Source organism: Ictalurus punctatus, chromosome 24 (assembly GCF_001660625.3).
Source record: "Ictalurus punctatus breed USDA103 chromosome 24, Coco_2.0, whole genome shotgun sequence".
In the NCBI taxonomy this organism is placed as follows: domain Eukaryota; kingdom Metazoa; phylum Chordata; class Actinopteri; order Siluriformes; family Ictaluridae; genus Ictalurus; species Ictalurus punctatus.
Window position 1 is genome coordinate 16,810,196 of NC_030439.2, and position 21,851 is coordinate 16,832,046.

Below are 21,851 nucleotides of genomic sequence, written 5' to 3' on the forward strand. Positions count from 1 at the left end.
CTATAACTATACAGAGAACCGCATCCAGAACACTCTACAAAATGCATGACCCTGAAGTCTGTACTTCCAGGTCAGGGAGCTGCTGATCTAAATCTCACTAGCCAATGAGAGTAAATCATTGTTAAGCCCCGCCCACATGAGACGTTTGTACCAGAATGGTGAACATGAAACATAAATGTGGATTCATAAGATAAATGGAATTTCCACAGATATTATTTTATTGGTTGACAATAGAACACACACACACACACACACACACACACACACACACACACACACACACACACACACACACACACTGGTGTTGTTTTTCTTGATTTTCTTGAAGATTGTGTGTGTGTGTGTGTGTAAATAGGAGAAACGTGTTCAACTGTAGCACTGATGATTTGATGCAGTGGCAGATGGAGCAGTGTGTGTGAGACAGTGATGTGTATGTGTGTGTGTGTTTTCATGCGCAGGAGGAGTTATGTAGGTGTGGAGCTGGTGCAGTGGCTGCTGGAGCAGTGTGTGTTTGTCCAGTGCAGGATGATGGCTGCCCGGGTTTGGCAGGTGCTGCTGGAGCTTGGCATTCTGCACTCAGGTAACTCACCTTAATGCTGGCTAAACACCAGACTGCTAGCCTTAACGCTAGTCTGGCTTGTAGCCCTTTCCTGAAGTCCAACTGACGTCGTCAAGTGAACGATGTACAGCAAACGTTTACCTCAGCACGCGCGTTTCCTACACACTACATGCATGACAGTGCAGTTCATTTTTACCACGGTTATTATTTGTTGAGTAATATCAGCAGTGTTTAGCTAGTAATCCTAGTTTTAGCATGGGAATGGATGTGCAGGTTATTCAATAAGAAAAAAATTAATAATAGAAAATGTGTCAAAAATGACAGTTAAGCCCCACCCATACACACCAAGCTCCATCCCCAGAACCTACAGTAGTTCAACTAGAGTTAGCATTAGCGAGGACCATCATTACCTTACTTTCAAGCGCACTAGGTGTTATAGCACTGTAAACATTTGAAAGTATCTCATTCTGATTTATGAGGATGGTCAAGAGTGCCTTCGCTGTCCTGTTTTTTTTATTTATCTTGAAGTCTTATGAGCTTTAAATGCCAGTATTGGCATAGTTAGCATTGTTAGCAAAACTTGAAAGCCAAGTTTTAACCGTATAAAAACATGCAAAATTCGGCGCATATCGATTCCTGAATGTGGTCAAGAGTGCCTTCGGTGTCGCTGTAATTAAAACGAAATACTCGATTTGTTACGTAAAGCAGGCGATTCAAAATTCAAAGCTTTTTTGAAATGGCCACAGAGAGTCAGGACCTCGGTTTAACGTCCCACCTGAGAGACGGTGCTGTTTTTACCACATAGAGTCCCTGTCACTATACTGGGGAATTAGGACCCACACAGACCACAGAGTGAGCGCCCCCTGCAGACCTCACTAATACCACTTCCAACAGCAAACTTAGTGTTCCCCAGGAGGTCTCCCATCCAGGTACTGGCCAGGCCCAACCTTGCTTAGCTTCAGTGGGGAACCATGTGAGAGCTCCAGGGAGATATGGCATTAACCCAACCTTCCATTACTGCTCTATAAAATCATGAAAAATCCAATTTTTTCCTTTTACTATCTTGAATTATAGAATTACTCCTCACCTGTTTCCTCTTCACCTTTCTGGCTTTTGCAGAGCACTCCACACCACTGGGCTTTTTTTTTCAGTGACCTATTGATTCCAACTTCATCATTATACTGTGTTCAGAGCTAAATCAGCAGTCCCTGGGCTAGCTCATTATATACCATTATGTTCTTCTCTCAGGCAATTGACTCTACTCATGGCGCCCAACCAGCCGTGAATTGTTAGTATCATCTGATTAAACATTACTTTAACAGTCCAAACAGATCCAAGTGCTAAACCTCTGTAACGTTCTGTACTCTGCTTACCTACTTCACATTGGTATTCCAGTGGGGAAAAAACAGGGCTGGTTTAAAATAGTAAAAAAAAACAAATAAAATAAAAATGGGAGAAACAGCAATTTTGACTTAGAGAAGTGATTTCTTATTTCGCAATATTTTAGTTTATGTCGGTTTTAATGGTGATCATAACTTGTGTGCTACTTTTACTACAAGTACAGTTACTTGGCTCCGCCCCTAAGCCTTAAGAGTTTCCAGATCGGCAGCATTTTGGTGCTGAAACCAGTTTGTTTCAGTTGAGACTCAAAACATTTCCAGATTGTCGTTTAAAAATAGTTGCAGCTTCTCTCTGAAATCACACCAAGACGTCCTATAGTCGCCTGAATTTTTATTTATTTATTTATTTATTTATTTTTTTCCCCAGTAGCAAGGTGAGAGGGATTATATATCTAAAGAGAGGGAATACAAACACAGAAAATCAGAGCTCTACGGCTGATTGGGATTCTGATTAACACTCCAAGATGGATTTTCTCCACTTAAATGCAGCATTCCTCAACTCCACTTCTCTACAGCACAAGACTGTGCAGTTTCTACTGCTCTAACATTCTGTTCTCAGCTTCTCAAATGCATGATGGGATGAGTTTTGGGCTCGTCATCCTGACAGGTTACATTTCCTCTTAGGGTTCTTTAAGGGTTTATTAGATAATTAGGGTTCTTGGCTTCATTTAACGTATTCAGCTTGGTACACTTTATTTTTATATAAAGCACTCTGTGTGGTACTTCACTGCAAAAAGGACATCTCAGCAACTGATAATATCCCGAATATAGTCAAATGTATTTAATATTTCTTATTATAAGATTACAATGAACCAAATATAACTTTACGAAACGGACGTCTAGACATTTTTACTAGTTCCGAGCTTGAATTTGTCTTGTTCTATTGGCAGACCATTGTTCTAACTTTATTTCTAGAACGAATCAAAACGATCTAAGACAGAATAAGAATGAAAGATTTCAAACAGGCAGAGCAATGTTTTATTTCTTGGTATGTCTTATAAGAAGAATTATTTGGTTATATTCAAGATATTTTCACTTGCTAAGAAATCATTTTAGCATATGGAAAAAGAAAGAGTGCGGTAAGTATTCAAATGTGTCACTTTTAGTGTACAGTATTTATTCTGGTGTCTCTGACTTCCCTTGTGCTGTATAGTGGACCAGCGAGTGGTGTTCGAAGACTCCAACACATACTACCAGTTCTCCTTTGAGGAGTGTGACACACAGGGCTGTGAGTTTCGCTCGGAGGAGGAGTGGCAGAACGGAGTCAGACTGCTCATGCAGCTCGTCCCCTACGTCCAGTTCAGGGTGGTCAGTCCGTAAGTACACACACACACACACACACGTGGCTTACACTGGAAAATGCATCTTAGCAAGTGTAAATCTTGAATAAGGGCAAATTTATTTAATATTTGTTATTGAATTAAATATAATAACCTGTTTTTAGCCACTTTTACTCATTTCAAGCTTCATATTTTCTGATTCTACTGGCAGATCATTTTGTTCCTTTCTAGAATTAAATGCTTAAAGTGCACCTATTATGGTTTTTCAAATTCTACCTTTCATTGACCGTTATAGAGCTGTTTGTGATTGTAAAAAGTCTGCAAAGTTTCACAAATCAAAGCGCAGGACAATCTGAGTTATTGACTCCTAAATGAAGGAAACGATTCTGAACAGCTGAAACGAGTCGTTAGTGATTCCAGACGTTACTTCCTGTACTAACCTACATAGGTTTGTTACAAAAAGCCCCGTCTCTGGTCTTCATCAGCTGTCTCGTCTAAAACAGTAGACCAATCACGACAGACTGGGACATCTGACCAATCAGAGCAGAGTATGCTCTCTGAAAGGAGGAGTTTCGAATGAATCCTTTAGAACGGATCATTTAACGAGTCTTTTGTGACACTGGGGGAAAAAGGTAATGCTGCAATTTAAATTATGAGCAAATTAAAGTGTTTTTTTTACTTTGGATGCATGTAAATCTATTGTATGACACCTCTAAAACAAAATTAGGCACGTTTCCAAACCATAATAGGTGTGCTGTAACAATCAGAAAAATGATCCACCAACATGTAGAACAAGACTATATTTCTAAATTAGAAATTGAAATATGTCTAGAAATAGGGTTAATAATCATCTATTGGGTTTGCTGTAATCTCTATAAATTTTTCAACTATATTCAAAATATTTTCTCACTTTTTGTAGTGTATTGCTCTGAATGTCTTTCTCACTGTACCTCGAACACATGACCTTGGATCTGCTAATGTCAGCCTTCTAGAAATATCCTCTAAAAATAAAAGTATTGACGCCTCCTTTTGTTACTGTGATTCAAATCTGTGACCCTCAATACCACTTTGCATTAAGCAGTCAATCTTGGTACACTCTTTTAAAATCTTTCGCAAAGTACTTTCAATAGTTTGGTACGTGTATTTTTATCTTCAATATTTTCACGCTTGCCTCACACCTCCGGGGTCGGGGGTTCGAATCCCGCCTCGCCCTTGCGTGCACAGTTTGCATGTTCTCCCTGTGCTTCGGGGGTTTCCTCCGGGTACTCTAGTTTCCTCCCCAGTCCAAAGACATGCCTTATAGGCTGATTGGCGTCTCTAAATTGTATGTAGTGTGTGAATGAGTGTGTGAGTATGTGTGCGATTGAGCCCTGCAATCCAGGGTGTCCACCGCCTTGCGCCCCATGTCCCCTGGGATCGGCTCCAGGCTCCCTGCGACCCTGTGTAGGATAAGCGGTACAGAAAATGGATGGATGGATTATGAGACCATGTTTACATTTCTTCATTTTGTGCATCTTGTATTTGGAGTGTGTCCTGATAAGATTTTAACACGGTGAAGTTACACTTGCAGGGTAACTGGATTTAAATCTAATTGCTGCACTGCATGTAATATGCAAATCAGCTCATACTATTGCATAATATAATCAATGTCCTGTGTTGATCCTTTTTTCCCCCGCAGCTGTGGTATTAAAAAAGTTTTGCCGCATAGATAATTGTCGACTTTGGCCAGAGAAAACGCTGCTTAGACATAAATTTGCTAAATGTGTAACCAGACTCTCTGTATTAAACAGCACAACACCGAGTGAACAGGGAATACTGCATAGATCAGATTAGGCACAGAAATAAAGCGAGCAGCAGGACAGATCGAGCTGGAATGTCTCGAATGTCAGAACTGGACCATGGAGCAATGGAAGAATGTGGCCTGGTCTGGTGAATCGCGCTTTTATTTACATCATGTGGACGGCCGGATATGTGTGCGTCACTTACCTGGGGACGAGATGGCACCAGGATGCACTATGGTGTGATGCTCTGCGCACTGTTCTGCTGGGAAACCTTGACACTTACCACCTACCTAAACATTGTTGCAGACCAAGTACACCCCTTCAGGTTAAAGGTGTTCCCTAATAGCAGTGGCCTCTTTCAGCAGGATAATGCGCCCTGACACACTGCAAAAACTGTTCAGGAACGGTTTGAGGAACATGACAAAGAGTTTACGGTGTTGACTTGGACTCCAAATTCCCCAGATCTCGATCTAATCGAGCATCTGTAGGATGTTCTGGACAAACAAGTCCGATCCATGGAGCCCCCACATCGCAACTTACAGGACTTAAAGGATCTGCTGCTAACGTCTTGGTCCCAGATACCACAGCACACATTCTTGTGGAGTCCATGCCTCGACAGGTCAGAGCTGTTTTGGTGGCACAAAAGGGGACCTACACAATATTAGTCAGGTGGTCTTAATGTTATGGCTGACCGGTGCACTGGAAGAATATTAAATAACCAAAACAAAAGTGTCTGAATACTTGTTTCCCTTTACTGCGTTTAGTGATCTAAATACTGGCAAGAAGTGGCATTTATTCTTCACCCAGATAGAACGTTATAATATTAAGATCACGACTGGCATCTGTATAATTCAGTAATTAGCAATTTGAGCGATTTTTAAATTTTTTTTATGCATACATGTGTGTGTTCTATAATTAGTGTATGGTGGATTTGATTATGAGGTCATGATTGCTGTCTTTTCACTCATAACATCAAGCTAAATAAAGTGTATTTAAATCCACTTAAAACATCTGTTTTAGGAGCTTCTGCATGTGTGTTATTATGGTGATAATCCCTATCCAGATTTACTCCTCGTTCTGTGAGACTCAAAAATGCATGAAAGTGTAAACAGGGTCATAAGCAGAAATAATGACACTCGCGGTACATCCATGCAAAAACGAAAATGAGAAACAGGTCGCCCCTCATTTTCTTTAGCCTGTTAATGAACGTGTAAATGTTTCTGCGGATTTCAAAAGCCATCTGAGAAGAGAACACATCATACAGAAGAAAGACGGGAAAACCGGGAGAGAGAAAAAAAAACACACTCGTATACCTCTCTAATTCTTTGACAGGGTAAAGCAAAAAAATCAGTCTGAATACTATATTGATCATACGTGAAAAAGACACAAACATGGGGTGTGAACACAAACACTTGCGCATTATCGTGTTAGATTAAGCAGGCGCTTCCACAAGTCTGACCTTGTGCCGGACACCGGCTCATGCGCTGTGTTTGCAGTCGACTAATGATTCACCGCGGCTGGATGTGGGTCAGTGTGTGACGTCATCCCCAGACAGAGCTGTGTGTCCTTCACTGCTCTCAGATCAGCATGTTGTTCACTCTGTTTTTGAAGCTAACTCGAACATATTTAGAACTTGATATAATGTAATAGAATTTAATAATATCTTATTATTAGATTATCATAAAACATAAGCTGATTTAAACCTAGAGTATTCCTGGAGTATAAGAATACTAGTTTTACTAATTAGTTTCAAAGGTCTTAATGTATCAGCGGATTATTGTATTTATTTCATTTCGAGAAGGAAGCAAAATGAGCAGTCAACAGTCATGTGATTTCCACCCCAACGCGCGTGCTCGCAAATACAGACACGTATTTCTGGATCTTTCTTTTGTATGACGTGGCTGTTTTATTTCCGACCTCAGCTTGTGAACCCTCGGTGATATTTACACCTTCCTGATCATGCTGAAATAGGTGTGATGAGTGATTTCACCAGTTTTTTTCCCCCACTCATTTTCATTGTCACTTTCTTTATCTTCTTCTCACGTGATGACACGTGGGGTTTTACTGTGCATACTGGGTGAATTTGGCTTTATTGTGCATGTGTATAAGATACATATTTTCAATATGCATTTTTAAAATGGTATTGTCTGTATTGTGAATGTGTTTATATCTGTATGTGTGTGTGTGTGCATGTGCACGCATGTGTGCGTGTGTGTGTGTGCGTGTTTCATGAGAACTCCAGTCCTGTGGGTAGTGTTAGAACATGCCATGTTACTGGTAGCTGGACTGAAAATGTCACACCACTTAGCGAGAGAGAGAGAGAGAGAGAGAGAGAGAGAGAGAGAGGGAGGGAGGGTGAGAAAGGGTGAGAAAGTATTTAAGGAGGAAGGGTGAGAGAGCTATGCAGGGAGAGTGGGCACGTGTGTGTATATATAGAGACTAGAGTGAGAGAAGTTGAGAGAAAGACTTCGGTGAGAGACGTGGAGAGAGGGAGCAAGAGAGATGTATATACATTATAGACAGTGGGGGAGAGAGGTGTCTGGAGAGAGAGAGAGAGAGAGAGATAGGGAGGTATATAGGCAGAGATGGGCAAGTGAGGTGTGTGTACATGTGCAGAGTGGGAAGAAGAAGAGAACAAGTAGAGAGAATGTGAAAGAGTTATATAGGAAGAGAGGTTGGGGTGAGAATTAGAGAGAGATGGTCGAGGGAGGTAAAGAAAGAGGGGAGAGGTATATAGGGAGAGAGGGGTGAATGAGGTATATAATGAGTCTAGAGAGAGAGACATAGTGAGAGTGGGAGAGACAGAGTGAGAGGTATTGAGAGAGTGAGTAAAATAGAGGGTGAGAGGTATTGAGAGAGAGTGAAAGTAAAATAGAGTGTGAGAGGTATTGAGAGAGAGAGAGAGTGAGAGAGAGAGTAAAATAGAGGGTGAGAGGTATTGAGAAAGAAAGAGAGAGTGAGAGTAAAATAGAAGGTGAGAGGTATTGAGAGTGAGTGAGAGTAAAATAGAGGGTGAGAGGTATTGAGAGAGAGAGAGTGAGAGAGAGTAAAATAGAGGGTGAGAGGTATTGAGAGAGAGAGTGAGAGAGTAAAATAGAGGGTGAGAGGTATTGAGAGAGAGAGAGTGAGAGAGAGTAAAATAGAGGGTGAGAGGTATTGAGAGAGAGAGAGAGTGAGAGAGAGTAAAATAGAGGGTGAGAGGTATTGAGAGAGAGAGAGTGAGAGAGAGTAAAATAGAGGGTGAGAGGTATTGCGAGAGAGAGTGAGAGAGAGTAAAATAGAGGGTGAGAGGTATTGAGAGAGAGAGAGAGTGAGAGTAAAATAGAGGGTGAGAGGTATTGAGAGAGAGAGAGTGAGAGAGAGTAAAATAGAGGGTGAGAGGTATTGAGAGAGAGAGAGAGTGAGAGAGAGTAAAATAGAGGGTGAGAGGTATTGAGAGAGAGAGTGAGAGAGAGTAAAATAGAGGGTAAGAGGTATTGAGAGAGAGAAAGTGAGAGAGAGTAAAATAGAGGGTGAGAGGTATTGAGAGAGAGAGAGTGAGAGAGAGTAAAATAGAGGGTGAGAGGTATTGAGAGAGAGAGAGAGTGAGAGAGAGTAAAATAGAGGGTGAGAGGTATTGAGAGAGAGAGAGTGAGAGAGGGTAAAATAGAGGGTGAGAGGTATTGAGAGAGAGAGAGTGAGAGAGAGTAAAATAGAGGGTGAGAGGTATTGAGAGAGAGAGAGTGAGAGAGAGTAAAATAGAGGGTGAGAGGTATTGAGAGAGAGAGAGTGAGAGAGAGTAAAATAGAGGGTGAGAGGTATTGAGAGAGAGAGAGTGAGAGAGAGTAAAATAGAGGGTGAGAGGTATTGAGAGAGAGAGAGTGAGAGAGAGTAAAATAGAGGGTGAGAGGTATTGAGAGAGAGAGATGGTGGGAGTGGTAGAGACAGAGTGAAAGAGATGGTGAGAGAGGAAGAGAGAGAGAGGTATATAGGGAGAGAGGGGCGAACGAAGTATATAATGATTATGCGGAGAGAGAGGTAGCGAGAGTGGAAGAGACAAAGAGAGAGAGAGAGAGAGAGAGGGAGAGTTAGAACTGTCGGTCTCTGCATCAGTTCAGGAGCTCACTTATCACAGACACACAGCATAAGGTTGCCACACTGTAAATATCTTTTGAAGTTTTATTGTCATCGGAAATCGCCATGGTGATTAGTGAAGGTGCTAACCCTGTTTGTAGTGCTGTAGTGAAAACTACAATGTCCATCCATCCATCCATCCATCTTCTGTGCCGCTTATCCTTTTCAGGGTCACGGGGAACCTGGAGTCTATCCCAGGGAGCATGGGGCACAAGGCGGGGTACACCCTGGACAGGGTGCCAATCCATCGCAGGGCACAATCACACACACCCTCACACCCCCATTCATACACTACGGACACTTTAGACACGCCAATCAGCCTACCATGCATGTGTTTGGACTGGTGGAGGAAACCAGAGTACCCGGAGGAAACCCCCACAGCACGGGGAGAACATGCAAACCCCACACACACAGGGTCACGGTGGGAATCGAACCCCCGACCCTGGAGGTGTGAGGCCAACGTGCTAACCACTAAACCACCGTGCGGAAAACTACAACGTGACTGATGTATTTGCGGTGAATGCGCACCCTGTTGTGCTCATTTGGTTGTTGTGTGTCTCTCTGCCACTCTACAGGAATGTGTGTAAATGCAGACAAAAGAAATGATAAAGTAAAGATTCTCTCTCACGTGGTTTCTCCAGCAGTATCTCATTGTCTTTCTGGTCTTTCTCTTCTCGTTCACTGTCTCTCTCGTTGTCTTTCTCAACTTTTCCGCTGTCCTTCTCAACATCTGTCTCGTCTTTCTTTTCTCTTTCATTGTCCCTTCCCCCGTCTCGCTCTCATCTTTCTTGCTGTCTCTTTCACCCTCAGTCTCATTGTCTCTAATCTTTTCTTCTCTTTCACTGTCTCTCACTGCCTCAAGTCTTTCTCGTCCATTTTACTATCATCTTTTTGTCTCTTTTGCCTTTCTCCCCGTCTCTCTCTCTGTCTGCCTTGTTGTCTCTTGTCTTTCTCTTCTATTTCACTGTCTCTCTTATCGTCTCTCTCGCTGTCTAGCTTGGTTATTTTACCGTCTCTTTCACTGTCTCACTTGTTTTCTTTTTGGCTGTCTGTCTTGTGGTCCTCTTCACTGCCTTTCTCTCACTCTTACTCCTTCATCAGTCTTCCTCTCTGTCTCCCTCCATCTTTCTAACTCTGCTTTGTTTATATCTCCCTCTCACCCGCACCTTTGTCCTTGTACTTCTTTCTTTCTGTATTTTTTTCCAGCAGGGAATGTTACCGTGACACGAGAGCCGCATTATTTCTTTTCCAATTTGCGATTTTGAATTTTCGAGCACATTACTTGTGCCTTTTAAGTCACACCTGAGTCACGCTGCAGTGGAGTGCTCTGTGTTTCTTTCGTTCTCCACCCCCACATACTCGTTCTCTTTCCTTCTCCTTCATCTCCCACCTCTTGTGCTCTGATTCTTTGTCTTCTAGGGATGGGGCGGAGGGGTGGTGGTGCATGGGGGGGGGTGTTGGTGTGTGGGCGGGGCTGCAGGGACGAGTGGGTAGCAGGTTGGACATGTTAAAGGAGAACTAACAGAGAAGAGCTGAACCGGTTTCTTTTTTTTTCTCTTATTATTGTTGATAATGACAACTAAACAGTATTGTGTCTGTAAACACAGACATCACCTTCCGCAGAGTCAGAGACGGGATCATGGACGGGGACGATAGCACACAGCACTTCGGAGTTGGGGACAGGGACCATAGCACTACAGAGTCAGTCTCAGGGACGGGGACAAAGGCGCACATCATTACAGAGTTAGGGACAGGGACCATAGCACGCAGCACTACAGAGACAGTCATGGGGACAATGGCACACAGCACTACAGAGACAGGGATGGGGACAATGGCACACAGCACCACAGAGACAGGGATGGGGACAATGGCACACAGCACCACAGAGACCGGGATGGGGACAATGGCACACCGCACTACAGAGACAGGGATGGGGACAATGGCACACCGCACTACAGGGACAGGGATGGGGACAATGGCACACCGCGCTACAGGGACAGTCTCTGGGATGGGGACAATGGCACACAGCACTACAGGGATGGGGACAATGGCACACAGAACTAAAGGGACAGGGATGGGGACAATGGCACACAGAACTAAAGGGACAGGGATGGGGACAATGGCACACAGCACTGCAGGGACAGTCTCAGGGATGGGGACAATGGCACACAGCACTACAGAGACAGTCTCAGGGAAGGGGACAATGGCACACCGCACTACAGAGACAGTCTCAGGGATGGGGACAATGGCACACCGCACTACAGGGACAGTCTCTGGGATGGGGACAATGGCACACAGCACTACAGGGATGGGGACAATGGCACACAGAACTAAAGGGACAGGGATGGGGACAATGGCACATAGCACTGCAGGGACAGTCTCAGGGAAGGGGACAATGGCACACAGCACTACAGAGACAGTCTCAGGGATGGGGACAATGGCACACAGCACTACAGAGACAGTCTCAGGGATTGGGACAATGGTACACAGCACTACAGAGTCAGTCTCAGGGATTGGGACAATGGTACACAGCACTACAGAGTCAGTCTCAGGGATGGGGACAATGACACACAGCACTACAGAGTCAGTCTCAGGGATGGGGACAATGGTACACAGCACTACAGAGTCAGTCTCAGGGATGGGGACAATGACACACAGCACTACAGAGTCAGTCTCAGGGATGGGGACAATGACACACAGCACTACAGAGTCAGTCTCAGGGATGGGGACAATGACACTCCGCACTACAGAGTCAGTCTCAGGGATGGGGACAATCTTTTTTTTTACACCCTGTAGGTGATTTTCAGTGTGTTAATGTGTAGACACTTGGTTGGTGAACGAGGAATGTCTTTGTCTCCTTAGATGCAAATTCTGAGTCACAGCTGTTGGAATAAACATCTGTCGGTCAGAGATCAGATCTTTTTTTTTTTTCAATCAACTACAAGAATGATGATGAAGTGAAAATGCAGAGAGCCTCGTGATTGCTACGTTGTGTGTGTGTGAGGGCAGAAAAGCTGGAAGTCATCCTGTTATCTTCTGTTTATTTAATAATATCACATTACTGGTGATATCTCCAGTTCAGGTGTCCTACCTGTGCTGCTGCAGTGTTTACTCTATTTTTAATTCTGCTCTGGAGATCTGGTATTGCCTGCAGTTCACATGAATTGCCTGGCATGTATTTTTGTCTGAAATTATGGAGGGATAGCGACGCATGGCTTGGTTGATTTGATCCTCGTCATTGTGTCCTGACAGCACATCTGTGTCCGCGGGCTGCACGGCGAGCCAGGAATAGACACGTCGAATGTGAGCAGGGAATTTTGATGGGGTTGAGGGAAGACGGGATGCGCCAGCGCCTGTAATTTCACCCTGACAGAATTGAACGTGACACGCGGCGGACCGTGTGACACCAGCCGTCCAATCCGGGCCTCCTTCCCCGACCTCACGCTAAATGTCAATCAGGCTCGTAGGATTGGATTCAGTTCATTTCATCCGTGTGTGCTGACAGAGTTAGAAAAAGTTCACACTGGAGAATTTAAATAAATCAGGGTCGGGTCAGTTGGAGGGATGGAGAGTTTTCTTTAGGTTTTTTTTTGTGTGTCTTGTATGTAAATAGTTTCTCCAGTTTCCTGGAGCTGTGTGAACTTGTGCTTTCTTTAGAAAGGAACTGGTTGGATATTCCAGTCACGTACACAACCTTCCAACTGCTTGACATCTTTTGCATACAATTTGAATATTACACGTCTTTATTATTACCAGTTTGGCCAGAACTGTTGAGAGAGAGAGAGAGAGAGAGAGAGAGAGAGAGAGAGAGAGAGAGAGAGAGAGAGCATGAGACAGAGAGAGAGACAGAACAAGAGAAAGACAGAAAGAGACAGAGCAAGAGAGAGACAGAGAGAGAGAGAGCGAGACAGAGAGAGTGAGACAGAGAGCGCGAGAGAGAAAGTGAGAGAGACAGGGCAAGACAGAGACAGAGAGAAAGAGATAGAAAGAGAGACAGAGAGAGAGAGAGACAGAGCAAGAGACAGACAGAGACAGAGAGAGACAGAGAGACAGACAGAGAGACAGACAGACAGGCAGAGACAGAGAGAAAAGATTTATATTATTGTATTGTTATTGTATTTAAGCATTCACATTTTACAGCTTTATTTCTGTTCAACAATTTCCTATACTGTTTCTTTTTTCCTAGCTCTTCTTGCTTTTCTCCTATTAGTCCATTGTAAAGCTTTGAGACTTTTTTTTTTTTTTTTATTTGCGGAAGATACTGAACGGATAAAAGTGACTCCTGCTACCTCAGACAGAATTGGGTTTTCCATCCAGCTCTTTAATGCAAATTGTAAAAATATGAATAAAAAAATAAATCCTGTATGGAAATTTGAAAAAGTAATATTGGGCTGAGGTAGGAAACTTGGTCTCTCAGTAAAGACGCGGGTGATGAAAATGGGTTTTCAGATAAATGATATAGTGCATTGTAGACTTTTTCTCCCCGTAATCAGGTTTTTTTTTTACATCGTTTTTAAGATTTTTGCATGACCATAGTCAGATTTATTAGCATTTTTTCCACGGAATTCCTTTAAAATTGCCAAATGTATAAATGGAAACCCAGCTAGAGTGACCACACCATGAGTTTATACTGCATAAACAATGTACTTAAATGCCATCATCATTTAAAAAAAAAAAAAAAGTTTCAGAAATTTTGTTGAAATGTAGCTAGGTCATCGCTCCTCCCTATCACCGAGTCGTCGGACTTCTTTCATGCGTAAAGTATGACATAAATACGTCTGACGTATCCGAGTCCATGTTTGATCCAGATATTATGTTTATAGGATGAGTTTGATGGCGTGACAGAGAGAACCATTCTGTTGCCTCAAAAAAAAAGCAGCGAAGTCTCTCAGTAAGTCTGCTGTCTACTTTTTAAAGTTCCCTTTTCCTTAAATGTCTTTCGTCCCCTTACAGCAGCTTGGCAATTTCTCCTTGTGTAGAGTATTCTCTGTGGGTCGTGCTCAGTTTGTTCTGGACGAGGACTGGTATTTTCACGGATGCTTGAGTCAAGCGCGTGTGTATGAGATGTCAAAATGGAGACGAATGACTAGTCGAGGTTTATCATGCTGAGTGCGGAGTACAGGGACTACTGCTCAGAAGGGGGCAGTACAGAGGCATTAAACCTGAGAGAGAGAGAGAGAGAGTGTGTGTGTGACAATAATGCTTGTTTATTAGATGGCATCTTTGTTTGATTTGGATATCTGTGTTGTTTGTTTTTTTTCTTCCAGTCCCGAAGAGGATCCCGAAGGAAAACGGGATATCTGTGGCGAAATTCTGCAGATGAAAGCTTTGGAAAGGCTTACATCCACGGTGAGTGAGTGAATGTGTGTGTGTGTGTGTGTGTGTGTGTGTGTGTGTGAGAGAGAGAGAGAGAGAGAGGGAGAGAGAGAGAGAGAAGTGCAGGAGATTGCTGCCTGTGTCCCGGTCCTTCTGTGTCTGTGCTGTTCAGCTCATGGCTCCCGTTTAAACCCAAAGGAGGGCCATCTGTCATGTTATCATGCCCTTGTGTCCCTGTGGCACAGAGATCAGTCGTACTTATCTCACACTCAGCAACTGTCATGTAGCAGAGCTCGGAATAACACTGCACTGACAACACACACACACACAAACACACACACACAGTGTAGAGGTAAAGCAGCTTTCAAGTGCAGAAATTACTGCCACTCCTTATGGCATAATAAGGAGCTTGCACAGCATTATTATTATTATTATTATTATTATTATTATTATTATTCAAGGATGATGTCATACTTTTTATCCATTTATAATGACATTAATGTTGTGAAACGTCCACAAAACAAGTGATCACCTACATTATAGCAGCTATAAACAGTCATTCCCTCACCCTTTTCTCTTCGCACCCTTGAAGGTAATAAGACAAAATATATATAAAATACAGCTTGTAAATCCCTCTGTTTTAAAGAGTTTCCCATGTCGGTAAAATTAAAGTTATAGCTTTAACTCTGACTGTTACAAGGTTCTGACAATGGAGACTCCTTACATAAGCACCTCCTCAAAGAAAACATCAGCATAACAACGATTACTCATAGTAGCGTTTTTTAAAAATCTGTTTATGTGGAGCAATCTCTACTGCTCTACAAGTTCCTGTACAGGTAGTTACCATAGAAACAGGAACATATTCAAATACATGCATTAATATATAAACCTGTGATTTCCTTTGCGGTCAGCGTTAGTGTCAGAGCTGCTGTTATAGAAAATTAATCAACGCCTTCTGAGCAATCAGAATTCAGCAGTGTTCTGTTGTGTGTGTGTGTGTGTGTGTGTGTGTATATATATATATATATATGTACACATGAGTTTATATATGTTACATAATTGTTGTGACAGTGAAAAGTGAAATAGTTCAAATATTTTAACTTTATTTTTGGCCACAAGTGGTAATTCCTGATGGAAAAACTACAAAGTTTAAGTGTGTACAAAAACAGTGTTGATTAGAAAAACCTTAAAACAAAGATTAGATTAATTTCTCAATATTTAGCCTAACTGTGATGAGGCTTTGTGTCTTACACTGAAATATCTGTAATTTGACACGTCATAAATCTCCTTATCTTCATTTGATCTGTCCCATGTTGGATTTCTCACTTCTCCCGACCTGATTGGTGGTCGAGGTAAAAAAAAAGAAAAAGAAAAAAAAGAAAAGAAACAACAACTATTCCGAGAGCAGGCCTTTAATAGGCCTCATTTATCTTTTAGCAAAGTAGTGCGTAAATGTTATCATAGGACAGATCAGAACGAAAAAGTCTCGCCAGATTTAAAAAGTTTCTGTAACACCACTTGTCATCGTTTCCACATGTTGATAAATGCCTATCAGACATCATTTACTAAGCGCATTTTCATGAGCACTGCTGATTTACATTTAATGACACCCACCAAACTCCACAAAGGCAAAGCTCACAGAGAGCTGGAAATGACAGAATGTTGATCAAACCATTAAAGATCACCTTCTAAGTGTGGCATGCACTAAATCTTATGGTAATGCAGTGGCTGAGCTGCATTACAGCATGGCGGCTATGCTAGTTAGTTAGTTAGTCCACAAGGTGGAAATTTGACTTTGGCTTCACCATACAGTATAAACAGGGGCATCAACACAACAGCCTAAAAACAATAAAGCAAAAGTATATTAATAGTATAATAATCTAAAACTCAAATATATTTCAAGATACACACACATATACATTCCCATATGTACATATATGTGTGTGTATATATATATATATATATAATCAGTGTGTGTGTGTGTGTGTGTGTGTATATATATATATATATATATATATATATATATATATATATATATATAGCAAAGTTGCTGTAGAGAAAAGTTACCTTTGTTTTCCATGTTAAAAAAAAAACCCCATAAAGAGCAGTAAACAGAAGTAAATGAAGGCAATATTGGTGTGACCAAAAAAAACTAAAAATAGTAGTCTCAGAGACCTGTAAATTAACACCTAAATTTACACAGGGTTTTCAAGAGGTTTTGGAGTTAACTGGAGCTAACTGGATTTTCATCAAAGCCACATTTGTTGTGAAACTGCCCCTGCGAATGAATTACGAAGAACTTTCTCCGTATTCCCTTTGAAAAATGAGACGCAGTGCTTTTCCTCGTGACGTACGCATACTATAGCAGCCACCTTTGTCATGATGTGATCGACTCAGCTATACAATATATCCAGCAGGCAACCAGTGAGATGAGACGTATGAGTTATCTAAGCATGAAAATGGTGCTTAGCGTGAATTTTCCATGACAAATGTCTGTATTGATTTCTGAACAGATTAATAACACGGGTAATTTCAGTAAATTACATGAGAAATTATGTTCAGATATGCCCTGATTTGTTTCGCTCCTGGGTGGTGACATGAACATCTGTAATTGATGGGATAGAACGGTGTGTATTCAGTGCTAGAGCACACACTGGTTGAAATTCTTCTTTTCGAGGAAGTAAGCTGAAGAATTATTCTGCTGAAGAGTTCAGAGGAGCTGTAAATGATTACACCCTTAACATCAGACGTTACAGCCGTAATATTAGAAACTAATAACGCCGTACCTAAAAATAGTTACAAAACGTAATAATAATAATAATTTTTTAAAAACGCATAAAATGTACTGAATGAGTCTTGGTAACTGTTCCAGTATTGCACATTTTCTGGCATGAATTTCATTCCACAGAAACCCATAAGCCCTGTATGTATTAACACTGCAGTCTCTATGGTCTGTAAGGCTCAGATCGATGTCTTAGTTACACGTCCAGGGCTGAGGGAATGTAAAACTTGTGTATGGTGTGTGCAGGGCTGGCTTGCTGGTTATAAATGAGCTAGCAAGGTTATTCCCCTGTCCGTCAAATATACAATTCTATAAACTTTCTCATTTTTCTCAGCTAACAAAGAGGATTATTTTGTGTAAGCGAGACTGGGGTTGACCACAAGTAGCTGTCACCGAGTGTTCACGTGTAAATAAAAACAATAGAACTTGCATAGAATTAACATAACCAGCAAAACTGATTTCCATCACACCGGATCTCTGATTTCGTGGGGAAAGAAACGCCACTAGTGGCCACACAGCAAATTAAAATATAGGACCCAGGACCCTGGATGATATTAATATTCCCCATAATATTTGGACAGTATTTAATAGCACTTAAGTTTAAACTCTAGATTAAATCAGAGAATGCAATTAATCATTTCTGATCATTAGCAGTTCATTACTGATATTGTTGTTTCTTTCTCTTGACAACTCTTATTCAATTCAGTTCAATTCATTTCGTATAGCACTTCTAACAGTGGACATTTTTACACTTCTAACAGTGGACATTTTTACACTTCTAACAGTGGACATTTTTACACTGCTAACAGTGGACATTTTTACACTTCTAACAGTGGACATTTTTACACTTCTAACAGTGGACATTTTTACACTTCTAACAGTGGACATTTTTACACTGCTAACAGTGGACATTTTTACACTTCTAACAGTGGACATTTTTACACTTCTAACAGTGGACATTTTTACACTTCTAACAGTGGACATTTTTACACTGCTAACAGTGGACATTTTTACACTTCTAACAGTGGACATTTTTACACTTCTAACAGTGGACATTTTTACACTTCTAACAGTGGACATTTTTACACTTTTAACAGTGGACATTTTTACACTTCTAACAGTGGACATTTTTACACTTCTAACAGTGGACATTTTTACACTTCTAACAGTGGACATTTTTACGCTTCTAACAGTGGACATTTTTACACTTTTAACAGCGGACATTTTTACACTTCTAACAGCGGACATTTTTACACTTCTAACAGTGGACATTTTTACACTTCTAACAGTGGACATTTTTACACTTCTAACAGTGGACATTTTTACACTTCTAACAGTGGACATTTTTACGCTTCTAACAGTGGACATTTTTACGCTTCTAACAGTGGACATTTTTACGCTTCTAACAGTGGACATTTTTACACTTTTAACAGCGGACATTTTTACACTTCTAACAGCGGACATTTTTACACTTCTAACAGCGGACATTTTTACACTTCTAACAGTGGACATTTTTACACTTCTAACAGTGGACATTTTTACACTTTTAACAGTGGACATTTTTACGCTTCTAACAGTGGACATTTTTACGCTTCTAACAGCGGACATTTTTACGCTTCTAACAGCGGACATTTTTACGCTTCTAACAGCGGACATTTTTACACTTTTAACAGTCGACAAGCAGCTTTACAGAAATCAGCATATCAAATTTACATTTCAGTTTAGCCCTTTATCACCTCATATGCACTCTGACAGACCCCCCCCCCACCCCACACACACACACCATTTTAGAAATACCATACCATCACCCCTCTCTGCTTGTTATAGCCTCTCCCTGGCAGATGGAGCACACTCCACATTGTTCTTTAATTTGTTGTCTGGAAAAGCACACGCTGAGTCATATTAATGCTTGATATATGCTTAATGACTAAAAATAACTGGTTTTGTATGTTTGTTGCTGGTTGAATTTGATCTCAGCATTTGAATAGCAGATGCATTCCCTTACACTGGCCAAGATTGGGCTGCTTCTGTAGCTTTGAACCTTTTATCATTTGAAGAAATAAGTCCGCTGCAGTGTCCTGTGGTGAGACATATCCTCCACAGACTTGAGAGAAAAACTCTCAACAGCACTTCTCCATTAAGAAAGAACTGTGAAGTGTTCATCAGTCTGGGGCTTTTTCATTTTTCATCGTTTGTGTTTGTGTTCTAGCTCTGTCCTAAATACTGCAGCATGCACTTCCTCCTGCACTTTCTCCTCAGTGAACCTTCAGTTCAGTACTATGAGTGGAGCTGAAACATCTTTTCTGTTCTTCACAGGTACAAAACGAACTAGCTGCTGCCCTGGCAAGGAAAGCACGGAAATCAAGTAAGATTAATGAGCTTTCTGATGGGAAGCAAATAAATGAGTGTCTTCTTTATGGCTGTGTTTACTAAACACTGTCGGACTAATAGATTGCTTGCTGATTGATTGCAGTGTCTGAGGACGACAGTTCGGAAACTGGAGAAAGTTCCCCACAAGAACCACAGAAGCCAATTGAAGACAAAGCCAAGGTACAGTACACTGAGAAAATCAGATTTCTGTGGTTTTACCTCACGCTGTGTTGTTGATTACGTTTATTTCATATTCAGCCATGTGTATTTTAGTTGGAATTGTGTTTAGATGAAACGCCATCAAGAACATCAAGATTTTCCTCAGATGTGATGGCAAAATGTCAAAAATAGATTCCTTTAGACTAAAATCGCATTGTACGTAATATAACACTTAGCATGAACCACACACTTTCACATGCTCCAATGTTATGATATTATATAACAAAATGACATTCATATAGGCCCTGATTGGTGGTTAGGTGAGCATCTGAACTGAAACGAATTACTGAAAAACGTTCAGGAGAATTCTAAAGCCAGTTATTGAATTAACATTAGCACTAATTAACAATCAATGCACATTTTGTACAACGCTTTCACAATTTTCATAGGCACAGATGTTCAGGGGTAGTGTTATTACTGATGTGTGTAGTGCAGCAGGTGGTAGGAATCGAAACGGTTAGAGCGTGCAGTAGTTATGGTGTGAAGCACATTATGTGTAAACATCGCTACATACCAGATGAAAACTTTTGGTTTGCTAAAGTCAGAAAGGCAACTATGAATAATAAAAAAAAAGTTTAAAAAAAACCAATAGTACATATCTAGACACAAAATCTCTCTGTTCTCAGTGCCCCAGGCTGCTGATTTGTCCGGCCTGTGTTTGTAAATTAAGCATCTAATATAATTATTGGACTCTACGGACTAAATCTGTATAATTATTCTTTTCAGAGAAGGTACTTTGTTGTTCGACATTACAGTTGTAGTTCTGATCATACGTGGTTTGGGAAGTTTGGGAAAAAGTTTGGGAAACTGCAAATAACAACAAAACTGAATTAGAAAGTGAATTAGTGAAAGTTTACTAATCAGCCCCTCCAGGATCTCATGATTTTGACGATGATCACAGAAATGAACGCAAAATCAAGCAAACTCCACAATATTCTGAGGCGCTTGCAATTTTTCAAGATTTACCGCAGATTTTCCCGCAGATTTGGGCCAAGACGTGTCATGTGACATCATCGAAACGCTCATCCAGTCAAAGCCCTGTTCGATTCACGTGTGTCGAGCATGAGTACAGCTAAAAGGTCTCGTTTACCAACAAACATCACTACGAAAGACTATTTCGTGTGATTGCGATTTCACCAATTCAAGTCGTTTTTAGCAACAACAAAAAAAAGCACAAGAAACTTGTGAGTAAGTGCATCGCACATTTTGGGGGGGTGGGTGGGGGGATGGGGGGGGATAGCCGTAGCAAAATCAAGCATTTTTTTGGCCGCAACAATCACAGAAAACTCTCCGAAATAATGTACGAACTGACTAACAAAATTGTAGAACTGCCCTTCGAGTTTCATTATAAATATTCTGTTCTAATATATTCTGTTTGTTTCTCAGTGCAGGGAAGTGTGTTAAAATTCTTGTTTCTGATACTTGCTTGTGTGTGTGTGTGTGTGTGTGTGTGTGTGTGTGTATGCACGTGTATGTGGAAGTACACTGTGCTAAGAACAGACTTCCATTAGCCAGCAGTAGAAAACTTTTTTCCTGCAACTCCTGTTTCCTGAACAAAGAGCATAATTTTTTAAAAGCAATTTAGCCTTTAGAAAGAGTGACTCAGCAGCTTAGGAAAGAATAAAGAGCACAGGGGGTCATGTCTGAAGAGGAACATGCTGCTTTATTTCAGAAAGGTGTGTGTTTCCTGTGGATTTCTGGAATAATGTGAACTGTGTGTATGAGCTTGTGTTTTTGTGCCTGAGTGCATTTATGTGTCTGTAGTTGTGTGGGTGAGAGAGACAGAGAGAGAGCGAGAGAGCGAGAGCGAGAGAGATGGAAAGAACGGGAAACAGGATGGAACGGGTGGGCGAGTGAGCTTGGCAGGGCTTCAGACATGGGAAACCTCTTAGTCTGAGTCTCAATAATTCATCGGTTCACGGATCAGACGGAAAAATCTAACACAATAAAGCAACAGTGCAGCAACACAACATAAATCTGAGATCAGACGTCCTCACTACAGTCACACACTACATACATACTGCACATATG

The 21,851-nt window shown here is 41.3% G+C and overlaps 1 protein-coding gene across 2 annotated transcripts in view; it reads left to right on the forward strand.

The window, feature by feature from the left end:
- rapgef5a (Rap guanine nucleotide exchange factor (GEF) 5a) overlaps positions 1-21,851 on the forward strand; it is an 81,884-nt gene that overhangs the window by 18,945 nt on the left and 41,088 nt on the right. For both annotated transcript variants that reach the window (XM_017454742.3, XM_053675286.1), the window contains exons 4-8: positions 459-580; positions 3,113-3,275; positions 14,401-14,482; positions 19,548-19,596; positions 19,705-19,781. In XM_017454742.3, the coding sequence (XP_017310231.1) occupies positions 459-580; positions 3,113-3,275; positions 14,401-14,482; positions 19,548-19,596; positions 19,705-19,781 (493 nt within the window). The remainder of the gene's footprint in view (positions 1-458; positions 581-3,112; positions 3,276-14,400; positions 14,483-19,547; positions 19,597-19,704; positions 19,782-21,851) is intronic.